A 16,377-nucleotide genomic window follows, 5' to 3' on the forward strand; every position below is an offset into this window, starting at 1 on the left:
ACACTGCAAAAAAAAAAACTTTCTGCATTTTGCAAGGGGAAAAAAAGGACATTTTTCCTCGTCTTTGAATTTTAATGCCCAGATTTTCTTTCATTGATGTTGTGAGCAAAATATATTCTCAACACCCCCAATCTCATGCCCCGTTACCATAGACATATTTTATGCATTCACAAGTAAATTACAGCAAAAAAATGAGCAAATGGTAAACCGTCTGTTGATTTCTTATGCTTCTTACCAAAGAAATGAATATTAAAAAGGAAATGAACAAATGACTTTGCGGAATACACGGATTTTTTTCTTTTAAATAAACGAAGAGCAAATAAATATGGCAAAAAAAGTATCCATATATTATTTATGCGACAAAGTAAATAAAGAAAGTAATTTAGAGGAAGTTTTTTAGTAAGATTAATTTTGGATTTTTTAACTGTCCCTGTTCTAATTAGCTGAAATAAGATTTTTTTTTCAAATCAAAGCCGAAAGCTCTTGATAAACGTAGTTTTTTTTTAAGTAGATTATGATTAATTTTTACCGACGAAAAACCCGAAAGTAAATTGACTAATCCTATACGTCGCGATTTAACTATTCGTTTGGTTCAAGAGATTATTTCGAAATCGATTAATTGCAATACTACTTCACCCTGGAGGGAAAGTCTTTGAGTTGCAGGAAGTAAAAAGAAGATACGGTTGCATTTATTTCTCTCTCTTTTTTTGCTATCTGTTAATTAAAAAGTAAACTTTGTCATGTTATAATTTATATCTATTCAGTTGTTCATTTGTGGAATTTGTGTGGTCATACACTTTACTATTGCCCCTCCCCATTTGTTTTACACTTTACCATTCAAATTACTTATGAAAGAGATATAGGTGCTTGTTCTGAGAAATGAGAAAAGTAATTTGGAATATACAGTAGATAGCAAAAGCTGCGTTTCCTGAAAGCTTTTAAAGCTTTTTTTTCTTTTTTATGTGATTAAAAACACATTCAATCAGAAGGTTAGGAATCAGGAAGAATTGCGCGAAGTAAATAAAATAAGATCAATGGTCCTTATATTGACATAAATCTGTAACATATAGAAACCATATATGGCATTGTAATAAATTTATTACAACATCATGTCATAACATAGAAGAAAAAAATTCAATAGAAAATATTTATGTTTCATTGTTAAAAAAATAACGACCACCAACTGTATCATCGTTGCTCTTGTTTACCAATAAGTTATTTATTGCTTAACAAGATGAAAAAAAAATGAAAAAGTGTTTATAGGAAACTCACTTGGTCTATCCAATTCATTTATAAGATCATCCGCCTCAGAGTACGCTGCACTGACGACAATTTGATTCAACGAATTTATTGAATAACACCAACACAATAAACCCCAGATGCGGAATAAATTCCTCGATAGAAAGGTGTTCCGCCATAGTTTCAAACTAGCACTGCTGCTGCCATGGTGGTGAGCCATTTTGGGTGAATCAATTTTAATTTACAGCCACACACAAATCAACTTTAATGTGAACTTCTACTCTTTTAACTGTCATTGGAATATTAATTTTAAAATTATTTCACAAGTTGCGCACTATGCGGAAAACTTTTGATATTTTCATATAGGGAAGATTTATGGCGAAAGAGTATAATGTAAGAATTCTCGATAGACGTGATATGGACTCTGGGGTGTAACACTAAAAGCACTTTTCTTTGGTGTTTCAATCTCACAATGTAATGGCTTCTTGTACGTTCATCAGAAACTTTTTTTTGTACTTTTTTTTTCTTTAACTTCTTCACATCAATTTGGAATTCTGGTTCAATACAATTTAAAACGATTGAGTATTTTTTTCTTCTCTCAAACAATTATATCGCTTATAGTGCGAGATTTGGCGCTTCACTCAAGACATAATTGACGTGAAGAAATAGCGATGAAAATGTATTAAATAAAAAAATGCTGAAGAAAACATGAAGACTCAACATTTTGAGTATCAATGCACATAACACATCGCTTCACACTTGTCTCCCCTACGTTGACTAATTTTCTGTCAGTTAGCAACACATGAGACATGTCCCGAAATTCTCTCACATTTCTTTGACACACTATAATTTCCATCCGCCAGGTCATCTCTCACTGCCGATCAGATCCATCAATATTGACGTTGATTTAGAGAGCAGTTCCTGAAAAAAAAAATACAGAAAAAAAATTAGAGAAACCAAATTAAACTATTAGTTTTTTTTTAAATAATAAAAGATGAGTTCTCCATTTAATGGACAGGTCCTTAGCTGACACTAACAAGATTCAAATCATTGGCATGTCAGAGAATAAAATATAAATTATAATCTTTCACATAATGCTGTTCAATGTGACATTAGACAGCTTGATAAGGTTCGTTGATCCCTTACAACATATCTCATGATCATATCAACATATTTTTTCCCATCTTTTTTTTTAGAAGTTGTAGTCAAATTTTGCTATTTGGAAGAAAATTCCTTAAAGATTTTTTCGATTTTTCCACCAGGGGCGTAGCCAGAACCAAATTTTGGGGGGGGGGTTTTTCACTTTTGAATTTCTTCGACGGGGGGGGGGGGTAAAAAGTTATTCTTCTTCTTCTTTTTTTTAATTGTACGGCTTTTGAACTTCTTCAAGGTCCATAAAATGGTTTCAAACCAAGTTTTTGATTTCATTTTTTATAAGAACAAAATGTTCTCACAGTAGCGATCATTGGGTGAAATTAATTAGTCATACTGTCTTAAGATCTCTAAGAATGTTATAAATTTTCTTAAAACACTTTTTTTAAAGAATTTCTCAAGTTTTCTTAAGAAGAATTTAAGTTTTTTTAAATGAATATATAGAATTTTCTTAGTTTTTACAATCGAACCTTAGAATTTCTTTAATCAGGCTGAATCGGTTCAAATTCATATTTTTCGAAGATTTTTCATGATGGTTTTCAGGCATCTAAATTAGTAAAAATCATCGAAAAAACATGCATTTCGCTCGATTCAACCTGAATTAAAAAATCATAAGTCTCGCATTTAAAAATTTTAAGCTTTTTATTTTTAAAAAACTTGAAAAATCTTAAGAAAAATTAAGAAATGTTGAGTAGAGAATTTTACTCCCTAAGAAAAATTTAAGATTTTTAAGCTTTCAAGCGAAACTTAAGATTTCTTAAGTAAATCGAGCAAACTGCATTTTTCGATGAGTTTTTCTGATCGTCTTGAGGCATTGAAGTTCGTAAAAATCATCACAAATATGCATTTTCCTCGATTACTTAAAAATCTTAAGTTTCGTTTAAGAAAACTTAAGATTTATTAGGAAAAAATTTAGATTCTTAAGATTTTTCTTAACAAATTTTAAGCAAACTTAGAGAATCTTGAGAAAACTTTAAAAAATTTAACAAAACTGAAGTCTTTCTTACGGAATCTTAAGACTGTCTGACTAGTGAATTTCACCCTATATCAAATGGATTTTGGGTGACTCTTTTTAAAAAAAAAATTTTAAAATTTTCTGATCAGTGTAGTAGAATATTAAAATTTTTGTGGCCCCCCTCGCTACGTCCCTGCTCCACATATTCTACATAATTATTTTCACAGAGAATTGCAGGATACAATATACATACATACATATATAATAAGTTATATATAATAATAGTATCAGGAAATATTTACAAACATTGTAGTGTTAAATGAGATACGTTAGAGATATTTTGTGGCAAGCATAATCAAGAAACTGCCTTCCTTCAATCTTCTAATGAGTCTGCTGCTATTCTAACTTTCTCTAAACTTCCCCATTTGAGATTATACGATGGATTTATGTATGTAACATGAATAGCACAAGAAGACTTTGGTTGGAAGAGAAAATTTACGTATGTACATCTATATAGTTCCTTCAGGAACATCATTTTACAAGTTATTTCATCACCAATATATATATATATATATATATATATATATATATATATATATATATATATATATATATATATTTCAAATTTGTTCCTCATACAACTTTGTTTAAATTTCTTTTACACTAAATTATCCATTCTTCTCAACAATGTAATGTATATAGTTTTAAGAATTTTTTAAGTGTTTCTGAAGTGATTGTTCCGCATAGATGAAGGAGAGCTTGTGGAAAAGGCGAGACTTTTTTTCTTCATTCTACACCATAAGAATAAAAAAGGAAGAAATTAGTAAAGTTTATCTTATAAAATGTGTGGGTTTTTGTACAGCAAAAGAGACTCCAAATTAATTAACTATTGGGAGAAAAATTGCACAAATAAACTTTCAGTATAAGATAATTCCATCCATATATTTTCCTTCTCAATAGAGCGAAAGCATTATAGTACATTTCCTTTGTGCTCCATAACGAAGTACTAACTCTCAAGTCTTAAGTACACAATTATGGGTGGAAAGTGGTGGTGTATATAAAAATGCGGGGCGCTAGAGAAAAAGAATAATATATACACACCAAATAAATTTTCCAAATGTACTTTTAAGAAAGCCATCCTTGAATACAATTTCCACCATTCAATTTGAAAACTTCACAATTGCTCTCTCACCCTCCACACCCCCCCTAAATCCGAACCAACCAATTTCTCATCAGCGGAAACAATGAAAAGCACTCAACTTGAATCTGAAGCCACTCCATTGTTCATGACGATGGTAGTACTGGGTGCGAATACATAAATGTGCTTTCGTATGGATATGTACGTGATTCATTATAGATGACCCATTAATTTGTCATAAAGGGTGTACCACTCGACGAGACTGTTTAAAATAAGCAAATTTATTGACAATGTTTCTCAATAAATTGAGTGCCATCTCCCGCTTTGCTTGCTAGTGTTTGTTTATTTTAAATTCTATTAAGACAAGTTTTTCCACGAGATTTCTCTGCAATTTGCTTTTGCGATTGTATCTCATTTTCATTTTAAATTTAATTCATTCCATTCGGAGTTTAAATAAACACTCAAAAAATATATATTTAAATCTTTCAACGAGTGAAACTTTCGATTTATTTCCCGTGTAGCGCATTTAGGAATTTGTAGCCTGACTTGTAGTTTTGTCAAAGTAAAGTTTTGGCAAGGAAAGTTATCATTTAAAAAAGTTGTAAAAATATTATATGTAAATGGAATTGATAGAGGAGGAAAACGTAAGCTACCTGTTGCATTTTTATTAGAATTAATTTTCAGAAATCCGAGAGATTGTTGTAAATGTCTAATCACGTATAGAAAATTTTCCGCTCTATAACTTTGTCTGTTAGATCATTTATGCTACATCACGGGGAAAATAGACTTCTACAACATTTTCCAAACATCTTAAACTTTCTATACCCTCTACCTTGGGGAGAAGTTACACCCCAACTGCAGAGAGAGAGAGAGAGAGAGAAAAAATAACTTAAATGCTCATATTTTCATTAAATTCTCAAGGCGTTCAACAATTTTTGCATTTACAACTCTTTTATTTATACTTTCGATCGTATTTCAATATATATTACATATGTACATAATTTAAGCTAAATATAGTTTCATATTTCAACTATGTATAGTGTGCAATCATTCAACTGTAAAGCATAGAGCAAGTGATGGGGAAATAAATCATAAACTGAAACAAAATTTAATTAACAAATATAATGAATGAAATTAATTTCAAAATTATATCATATACCTATAAATTGATTAGGGTGGATATTATGTATGTGAAATCTATGAACTCCCCATTGATATGATAATTTTAATTGACTTGTTTTTTACACGATTAATAAGGAAGATAACTATTTTTTGCCCTCCAGTAAAAAGAAGGTTATTGAGATCATTAGGAGTTAGTTCCCAAAGAGGTTACCAAATTTAATTTTTAAATTATCATACATAGGGCATTGTCAAAGACTCAAGAAAAACGTGGTCATTTCCTGGAAAAGCACAGCGAAATATACGAATTTTCACATTTTATGTCAAATCGGGTGCAAACTTCTTTGATTTTTTTTTCTTAATTTCTAGCTATTCTAGCAAATTCCTTTCTGTGTCATATGAAAGCTATTTAAAGGCCTAACATTATATATTTGAACAATTTCCTACGGTGGAAAACTCACGAGATTTTCCGGCATTGAAATTTTCTTTTGCTTCCCATTTCTCATATTTCACGTAACTAGAAATTAAGAAAAAAATCATAAAAGTTTGCACGCGATTTCGTATATTTCCCAGCGCTTTTCCGGGACATGAACAGGCTTTTCTTGAGCCTTTAACAATGCCCCATAATAATTTAAAAATTAAATTTGGTAACCTCTTTGGGGACTAACTCCTAATGATCTGAATAACCTTCTTTCCTAAAGATTCTCCAGAGTATTAATCCATCAAAAAGATAGGTAGCGATTTTTATTTGTTTTGTAAAAACTATTATATATAATTATCAACAAAATATATATGTGAAATGTTTCACATTAATAAAGTGATTAACATTTTAAATTAATTGCCGAGCTATTGTTATCCGGTAAGCCGTCAATATGATTGGTTCTAGTAAATAAAAATTAAATACTTCATTATTATAACTAATTAATGCAGAGCTTTATAAATATGTACGTAACGTAAAATCAAAAATAATTTTTTATCCTCTCGGGTAATTTGCCAATGCATTTTCATTGACATGAAAACATGAATGATGTTCAAGTGCTTCGTATGGCTTATATTGCTGTACTTTTTTTTTTAAATTCGTGTGCATATCAAAGCGATCAAAGCTATGAATAAGTAATAAGGAGAGTCCATAATATGACGGAATTACATGACATTTTTGTACGATTCAATTTCAGTATGGGGGTAGTTATTAATTCTTTGTTCTCGCTTTTCCAATATTTTTTGTGTATGTTTGTGACGCTCTGAATGGATGCTGTTTTTTTACCTATGAAAGATCAAAGATTCAATTGTGATTGACGTTAAAGGGAAAATGGAAAATAATTACGGCGCTTCAATCGTGCTGAATAAAATCACACTCCCCATATAGGCAAGAGGAATCTCCCAGCATACAGAAAGATAATTTAATAGAAAAAGACTTGATGCAATATATAATGGAAATATAATGTAGAAGACGATACAGCAATGGAGGAAAAAAATATTAAATGTACTGAAAAATATCTTCTTCATCGTAATACTCCAACCTTTCGTTTCTTTGCATCGATATTCATGATTGTGTGAGTTGGCGTCATTCAAAAAATGAATAATAGCAGAAAATTGATTGAATTATCCGGAACGAAGGTGATTCGGGATGCAGTATCGATTGGGGGTACACAAAAGATTTGCTTCTGAGAGAGATCTCTTCAAGAGTGAACCACGTTGTTGGAGTAACTTGAACTTGATTTTATATATGTACGTATATGGCAAAAGCTCATGCAGAAAATCGAGGAAGAAGAGAAGATAAAATAATATTTGATACTTATACTATCGTTGGAGGGGGTAGGTAATCGATACGTAAATAAAATAGGTATATATACCCAAAAGTACCCAAAATTTCCGTATCACAATCTAATTTAGATGAACCCAAGTGCCCAAGAAGTAATCTTTATTCAATCTCCATTCCATTTGTGGGTAGTCCGATGCAAATATTAATATTTCCAGTGATTGAGCATATGAGTATGTTTATCAGAATATTGATTCCACTATGTATATCCATAATATTTCATCCACATAAAATCAAGGGGTGATTTTTTATATATAGACCTATGACCAATCAAAATGGAATACATTTTGATTGACGGTTTTATGTTCGCCTGCAATTACGGGGCTATTAGATTAACACAAAACCGCAGAGACGACCACTCTTTAATAAAGCTCGTTGATATTCCTCATACGTGGTAAAATACCAAAATATCGTAGTAATTGCAACACGGCTAACCCTTTGAAATTGTCGATTGAAATTATTAGATTGTTTTGCTCGTTTCATTTATACGTTTTAGCTGTGATTCTTTCGATTTTAGTTAGTCTAAACGTATTTTTTTTTCATAAAATTCCTTTACAAATTAAGTCTAAAGACAAAGCTTTCAAAAAAAAGTCTTCCAAATCTTTAGGTTATTTCTTTGCAAAAATCGCAGCTTTTTATTTCTCGCAAAATCCATAAATTCATCTAATAAATCAAATATAATAGTAGTGCATGAATATGGTTTTTATGTTATGGAATACCTATTCGCATAACGTGAGCTCGTTATCTGTGATTTTATTAAGTTGTGGAAATAAAATAAAATACATTCAGTTCGTTTATTCAATGTCCGCAATCAAAGCTCATTTTTCCGGGTATTTTCTCTTTTTTTTTACCTAGTGGATAAGCACTATTAACACATGAATATGACAACTAACCACCAGAAACCTTTAATGTCTCATTCTCCCAGTTTACTTGTGAAATACATACAAAGGAGTTTAGTCACTGTTGACATTGAAGTCACCATAATGATTTTTTTTAAACTCTTTAATCGTTTTAATATAGGAAGTATTAAAATACTCGGTTAAAATGCTCCTTGCATTGTAAGAGATTTAAGAGAAAACTGCAAAAAACACCATAGTGACGTCATTCTTTGTATTTTTTAACAAATCGGCTTTTCCTAGCTAATTCCGGGGAAAACGAAAAGTCTGTTAATTACTCATTCTCTTTGATTCTCTACAATATTAATCATATTCATATTATTCCCTCTAATGAGGAATTTTCTCATATAACAGTGATTAAACTCCTTTTAAGAAAATTGTAATTAAAACCAAGTTTATATTCTCAATTGACCAATTGGCTGAACAAACAAAATGTTTCACCATAAAACTTCAATTTTTCTATCAATTAAATTGAAATCACTCTAGCTGCGAGATTGAAAAAGCAATGCGGCTAAACTCAAACCACAATATATATAGGGGAGAGCGGGGTTAAAAAAGTCACTTAAGGGTTTAGAAAAAGCTCAAAATATCATATTTGCCAAACAGATAAAGCAAAATGTATAGCTCAATTCTTTAGGATATTTCTTGCCCTACAACTCTTTCTCAGATCATTTTGTTCTATCTAGCTAGGAAATATGATATTTTAAACTTTTTCCAAACCCTTAAGTGACTTTATTAGCCCCGCCCTCCCCTAACGTAAAAGGAACTTCTGTGAGCTCCATATCATAAATAAATTAACTCGATTGCAACTGCAAGTCATAATTTTTATAGCATCAGACGAAAATATCGGTATGGTGGTGAAAAGTGATTTATAAAGTCGTATACAATTTGAAATAAATTAAATATTTCACTCAGCAAAGACCTGTCTTCCGTGTGAGATCCTCACAGTGCGCGGTGTATGGGGACTTGGGTGGTTTAATCTTGGGATGTCTTTCATGTTACGCAGCCAAGAAAAGGGGCGAGCTTTCACGAAAACGTTGGTACAACAAGAATATGTTTGATGTGGGTCCCCGGAGAGATAATAAATTAACGAAGCTAATCATAAATCACTGCTATTCTAATAAAGTGAATTATATAAATAATCTCATTTGTATTAATACACGCTCAAACACATCCCTCCTACGTTATATATACAAATATATGTGTATTTATGCTGTATGTACTGTACAATATAGCCTGGAATGATAGAGACGTTTTGAGCTGAAGCTATCTTGAGATCTGCATGGGAGAGAAAATTGGACGTGGAAAAAAGAAATGTTTTGTCTGCTTGTATTATTGTTTTTATGCTACGAAGCTAAAATATTAGCTCTTAGGCAGCAGTCTCAAATAATTTCTGTCATTCCTCATGATTACAATCGACCTGCCACCACTATTGTATGTATTAGCGTAAGCGCATGTTAATTACAAATGGCTATTTCTGGGAGTTACACGACCGTGACAGACTCTGATTTTCTGATTGTATACACACCGCCAAAAAGAAATAAATTGTTTAGCTTTTTTTTCGTTGTTGGCTTCTTAATAAATTTCTTCATTCCTCAATAGATTGCTTGTAGTTGTGTGGCTCACAAGTTCGGGGGGAAAAAAGATCGCGTAAGGTAACCTGTTTCCATATATAGGTACAATGAAAGTGATGAAATCATCATCTTTATAGTGAGGTTGAGGGAGAAAAAAATGGGTATATTCACCAACGTCTCAGACTTCATTTCTTGATTGCATTGAAATTCTAAAAAGTTTCTCGTGGAGAAAATGCTAAATTATTTATTGTATTTCAGATGGAAATGTGTCGTAGCGGCAGGGAAAAAGAGACATTTGATTGAAACATTTACGGCTCTCCCAGAAGGAGCGTGAGGCGAAATCCAAGGGGACAGCATCAGGTGAGATACTCCGGAGTTCCGGGTTCAATTATTCATGTTGGATATTATTCCTCCACGAGGTCGTAACTAAACAAAACTTATAAATTTTCTGCGCAAGCTTTTGATGTTTTTGTAGGAAGCTCTTTAAGATGTTGTTCGCGTTTGTAAAGCACCACGCAAAATGATATTCTTGTGAACAATTAAAATTCGTGAATCTGATTGTAATCTTGGAAAAATATTTTTAAACCAGATCATAACCAATTTGAAATCAATTTAGAACTGTTTTAGTTCCATCTAAAGGCTCAACTAATCCAAATAAAATTAGAATTTTAACCCAATCGTTAAAGGGTTTAAATAAAAGAACTCAATTAATGGTTTGCATAATGATTTTCTTTTGCACTTTCACTTTATTTCTAAAGTTTCTGTGTCCAAACAGTTACATAAACATTCCTATATATTTTTTTAGGGGTTAAAGAGTTTTAATCAGTTTAACGAACTCCTCTCCGTGAAAATTGTGAAATTTTCGGAGATTTCTTTCAACACATTTCATTTTTAGATTCATACCGTGTCTATTATAGCATATACTTCCCCTTCCTTTCAAACGTGTAAATTGAAAATGAAACTTCCTTCACTCTGTGGCACCCAGAAATATTTTCTGGAACACACCAAATCAACACCTATACCCAAAATGAATGGAAAAACATTTACAGAAAATTTGTTAACAACCTGTATTTATTTAATATTAAATAATAACTCTCAGGCACAAATTGGAATTTCGTCCAATTCATAGGATGTTAATTAAAGGCCGAGGGTACCCAGGTCACGATGGTTATTGTTTTCTGTTTATTAAAGGAAAAATATGTGTGGTATTTTATATATAGGCGCATATTTATTTGAAAATATGTCGCCAGGTAACATAATTTAGTTACCTATTCAATTAGACACCGAACGAGAAGAGCAAAGGAAAAAGCTTTTATTTTCATTTTCGAACACTTCATTAGCAAGATATCGTCTTCCAATTTGGAATACTAAAACAATACGTTATACATATAATACACCGATGTGTAGATATATATAATATAAACACGAGGAAAAAATGCTGTGAGGAATACTTCCAAAAATATTTTCATTAACATTTTCCACCTGTCACAGTGAGACCAATTTTAATTTTCCTGACAAAATAAATGAATCAGAGGAAATTTGTTCGGAAAGCAAGCATTCTCAAATATATATATAACCTACCGACGATATATTCGTCCGTGTAGAAAATACATAGGAGAGAATATTTAATTAAATATTAATTAGATATACTTTTGTGCGTGGAATCTGGCCACGCAAACATATGTTACTAATTAATTTTACGTGTCACGTTCATTTAATAGAATGTAGCCATTTGCACCAATTTGATGTGATCCCAATAATTTGTTCCATGAAGTTCCACATATTAACTAGATTGATACTAAATTAGAATATATCACGATGATTATCACGTGATTGAGATACATTATTAAAATCTTTGCAATTTATCTCATGCTTTATTCTGCATTTATTTCCATAAATATCCCCTTATTCCTGCTTGCTGAACTATATATGTATATAATTTTCAATTAAATATTTGTGATGACATTACTCAATCCAGAATTCAATTCAAATTATTCAACATTTTAGAATTAACGTATTTAATGCCAAATTTCCGATTGTTTGGACAGAAATTTAGTTTTAATTTATTCTCTATATTTAGACCTAACGTGCATAAGTCTCTCATCTCTAATGAAGATATGAATAAAACAATCACAGGAGATTAATTTCTGCTTTAGTTTAGATATTAATGTAATTTCCTTCTTGCAATTCCCTAAAATCAATTAATTCGCTTTCAAGATTCAATTTCATGATAGATTGCATTATAAAATTATTTATTAAGCTTCTTCCGCGGATAAAAATTAATATTGTACGCCGCTTTATTAAACGTATTTAGAGAACTCACATTTAAACGTAATTTGAAGACGTAAAAGCTCTAAAACGGAGTAACCGTAAGCAGATAAATTTTCTTAACACTTTGAGGACAAAAGTGATAATCGCTGCCTAAATCAATTCAATTTATCTTGATAAATTCTACATGCGCAGGCGAATTCAAGTAGGGGAGACCGGGGCTAATAAAGTCACTTAAGGATTTGGAAAAAGCCTAAAATATCATATTTCCTGGCTAGATAGAATAAAATGATCTGAGAAAGAGTTGTAGGGCAGTAAATTTCCTAAAGAAATGAGCTATACATTTCACTTTATCTGTTTGGAAAATATGATAGTTTGAGCTTTCTCTAAACCCTTAAGTGACTTTTTTAACCCCGGTCTCCCCTACTAGAAGTTCTTTAAAAGGAAAACTGGAAAAACGTTTTCTTTATAACAGAAAATTAAGCTCAAAGTTTGAGGTTAAAAATTCGTGTCCTCCAAGCATGGACCTGCACGATTCCGATATTTTTGAAGAAACGATCGATACCAGTCAGAAAAACGGGATTGATCTACAAAGTTCCACCCCTATTCAAAAGTTTATTTAATTAGCTTTCGATTAATCCCTATTTCATCATCCGGATCAACCTATCAAGGTACGAAACGTAAAAAATAATTCTCGCGAGTCGGTAAAATATCGATACTATCGATACATTTTATGTGTCAAGCTGTCAAATTGCCTCATCAGGTTACATGTAGCTTAAAGGATGTAACATACCCTTGCCTCCAAGTATTAAAGGACCTCCTCGGAAAAAAATCTTATGTTATGTTTTGTTAGAAAATCTGCATTTATGCGATTGATTCTGTCAAAAAATCTTTTCTTTTATTACCTTTCAACTGGAAAATTGTAAGATATTGACAGTTAATATTTTTTGAATCGTTCTTTTAATGTGCTTTAGAAGAAAAAGCAAAAAAACTTGATTTTCCAAAAATTACTTATTACGATTAAAGAAAGGATCTAACTGTCAAAATCTTGCAATATTCTTCACAGAATACCAAAAATCTCATAAGTTTATAGAAGAATTCCAGATTTTTAATGGAATTAACCCATATACTTTAAGCCGGCATTTTGGATTCATTTTGATAAAAATAAAACAAAATAAATACAAAAATAAATGTCCCGGTTTACCCTAACTCCGTTTTACAGTTTACGCTCTTTACTTACTTCATTTACATTTCAACGTGAGTCTCCCCTCTATACGATTATCCAGAAAAATGCAAAAAATAGTTCCCAGTGTGACTATTTATTTTATGTTAAAACAATAAATTTAATCTGTCTCCATTTTATTATTTGAGTATGTGTGTAAAATATTTTTGGAAATGCGGGGGTGTTTTGGTGAGCAAATAATTGTGGATTTGATGCATAAACCCACTAACCTTATTTTGGCCAAAATGAAAATATACTGATAAGAGTTTAATCACACATTCTGAATATGGTAATAGTTTTAGGCAAAGAATAAATGTCGAGTGTAAAGCTGAAAGTTCCCTTAGTACAGTATAATTTATTGCACACTCACCGGAATTTATAGCAATGGGTATTTGCTGTGGTTCTTAAATGTGCTACATACATTGGAGAAAAACCTCACCACCGTATATTTCCTGACTTCCTCATATTAGCGAGACATGACTTTTCCTCATCCGATTTATAGCGTCCAAACCGTTAAATCCGCATTGTTTTATATTCATGTAAAATCATTACAATTAGCAAAGAGAGACCCCTAACACTATTTTTATTCAACATGGTGCTGCTTTATTTATACGCTGTGTAGCGGACTCACATGGAAAATTGTTTGCCTGGCGGTGTTTTGTATTTTAGTTTGGAAGGTGAAACACCCCAACATCATGTGCCAGTAAAATATCCCTTGGTTGGCTCGTATTGGCCAAAGTAATCTGCATATAAATATTGTTTCTGTATTTACGTGAAAACATTGCGTGCTTAGCGTCTGTTAATTGTAAAGCAATTATGAAAATATACATACATACATTGGTACTACTATATATAGATTAGGAGGCCTAGTAGGTGATCTAACATTTAGTGGACATATTAGTTAGGTCAACTCATGGCAAAAGACTGCAGGCAGTGCTAGAAAGCTGAAAATTGGCATAAATGTTCCTTAGGGCATATAAAGGAAGGAAAATGAGTGCGGTTTGGTTTCGTCCGCTAAAAAGCATATGGCGGCCAATTTTCAAAATGGCGTCCTTTTGAGCTATAATGTAATCTAAAGTTTGTCGTAGGTGGCTGAAATTTTAGTATGTTATAGCTGGTATCAATACCTTTCCAACGATAGGTCATTTGACTTCCTAGGTCCCCTAGAACCTAAGATATTGCCATTTTTAGGTTTTTCTTTAGAAGCTCATATCTCCGGTTCTACGTAACGTACAAAGACGTTTGACCTATCATTGGAAAGGTCTTGCAATACTCTACAACTCTCTAGAACATTGCAAACCAATTAAAAGAACATTTATGGGTCAAAAATACGAAAAACAATGTGTAATTTTTGACGCAAAAATTTTCATTAAAAAATAATTTTATCGGAATAAATTTTTTCTCAGTGTATTGTCCAGATTCAGACGTTTCCAAAACATGGTCATTATAGGCTGTAGCTCAAATAGAACCAGAGTTATAGCGATTAAAAAAACGTGAAATATTGAGAAAAAATTCTTGTAAATATTTCACCAAAAAGCAGAAATTTGTGTTTCATACTTCACTGATAGATGGCGTTGAGTGATGCAAAATTTTTTTATTAACTTTTTTTTGGTAAAATAAGACTTATTTTACATTATAATTATGTTTAATTTACACCACATACCAAAATTAGTCATTACATTAACTAATTAATATCAATTTTCATAAAAAAAGCATGAATGTGTTTTCATTTTTGAATCACAAAAATTTCAGTGACGTATGAAACACAAATTTCTTCCTTTTGTTGAAATATTTACAAGAATTTTTTCTCAATATTTCACGTTTTTTAAATCGCTATAACTCTAGTTCTATTTGAGCTACAGCCTATAATGACCATGTTTTGGAAACGTCTGAATCTGGACAATACACTGAGAAAAAATTTATTCCGATAAAATTATTTTTTTAATGAAAATTTTTGCGTCAAAAATTACACATTGTTTTTCGTATTTTTGACCCATAAATGTTCTTTTAATTGGTTTGCAATGTTCTAGAGAGTTGTAGAGTATTGCAAGACCTTTCCAATGATAGGTCAAACGTCTTTGTACGTTACGTAGAACCGGAGATATGAGCTTCTAAAGAAAAACCTAAAAATGGCAATATCTTAGGTTCTAGGGGACCTAGGAAGTCAAATGACCTATCGTTGGAAAGGTATTGATGCCAGCTATAACATACTAAAATTTCAGCCACCTACGACAAACTTTAGATTACATTATAGCTCAAAAGGACGCCATTTTGAAAATTGGCCGCCATATGCTTTTTAGCGGACGAAACCAAACCGCACTCATTTTCCTTCCTTTATATGCCCTAAGGAACATTTATGCCAATTTTCAGCTTTCTAGCACTGCCTGCAGTCTTTTGCCATGAGTTGACCTAACTATATGTACATAGTTGAAAGAAAGAAAATGGTGGGAAGGGGAGGAAGGAGGGTAGATGTGCACGTGTTTCGTGTGAAGGGTGATACGGGGGAACAGATGATGTGCAATTTGGATATTTATTTTCAGTGACAGCATTCCTGTGCTCTAATCCCACCCACATTCTCAAAATCATGACCCCCGGCGTGGTAGCATATGGGTATATGTGTAGGGTAAAAGATGTGTATAAAGGAGCGATGTGTAGTAGGTCTTGAACGTTATGCTATGCTGTGCTTGCAGGGAGGGTTTCTTAAGGAATGTCACGGAGGGATTGTTGGCATATTTTCCGCTGGGGTTGACTATTCCAGGGGGTAAGAGGGGCGGTATGGGGTGATGGTTCAAAAAGGTTGATTCCCCCATCTTCCTTTTCCCATGTGCATTGGCGTCCAAAATGGATGAAGGACGATTTGTGGGTGCTTTCTCCTCTCTCTCTCCGGGAGGACGAAGAAGATATGGCCCAACAAAAAGATGACTCGGGAGGTGGGAGTGAACAATAAATTTCCGAAACAATTACTTCATTTTCCCTAACTGTGATATATATACTC

The 16,377-nt window shown here is 32.1% G+C and overlaps 3 protein-coding genes across 3 annotated transcripts in view; all 3 read right to left on the reverse strand.

Annotated features, from left to right (window-relative positions):
• Window positions 1–16,377, reverse strand: part of LOC129786413 (calcium-transporting ATPase sarcoplasmic/endoplasmic reticulum type) — a 642,650-nt gene that overhangs the window by 224,101 nt on the left and 402,172 nt on the right. The gene's annotated exons all lie outside the window — the stretch shown is intronic.
• The window catches only part of LOC129786498 (3'(2'),5'-bisphosphate nucleotidase 1), a 1,077,868-nt gene that overhangs the window by 198,254 nt on the left and 863,237 nt on the right, over window positions 1–16,377 (reverse strand). The window lies entirely within an intron of this gene.
• Window positions 1–16,377, reverse strand: part of LOC129786826 (hemicentin-1-like) — a 58,058-nt gene that overhangs the window by 35,114 nt on the left and 6,567 nt on the right. The window contains exon 2 of the mRNA XM_055822069.1: window positions 1,273–2,160. Within this exon, the coding sequence (XP_055678044.1) occupies window positions 1,273–1,459 (187 nt within the window). The 5' untranslated portion in view covers window positions 1,460–2,160. The remainder of the gene's footprint in view (window positions 1–1,272; window positions 2,161–16,377) is intronic.

The sequence above is a fragment of the Lutzomyia longipalpis genome, chromosome 1, assembly GCF_024334085.1.
Source record: "Lutzomyia longipalpis isolate SR_M1_2022 chromosome 1, ASM2433408v1".
NCBI classification, from domain to species: domain Eukaryota; kingdom Metazoa; phylum Arthropoda; class Insecta; order Diptera; family Psychodidae; genus Lutzomyia; species Lutzomyia longipalpis.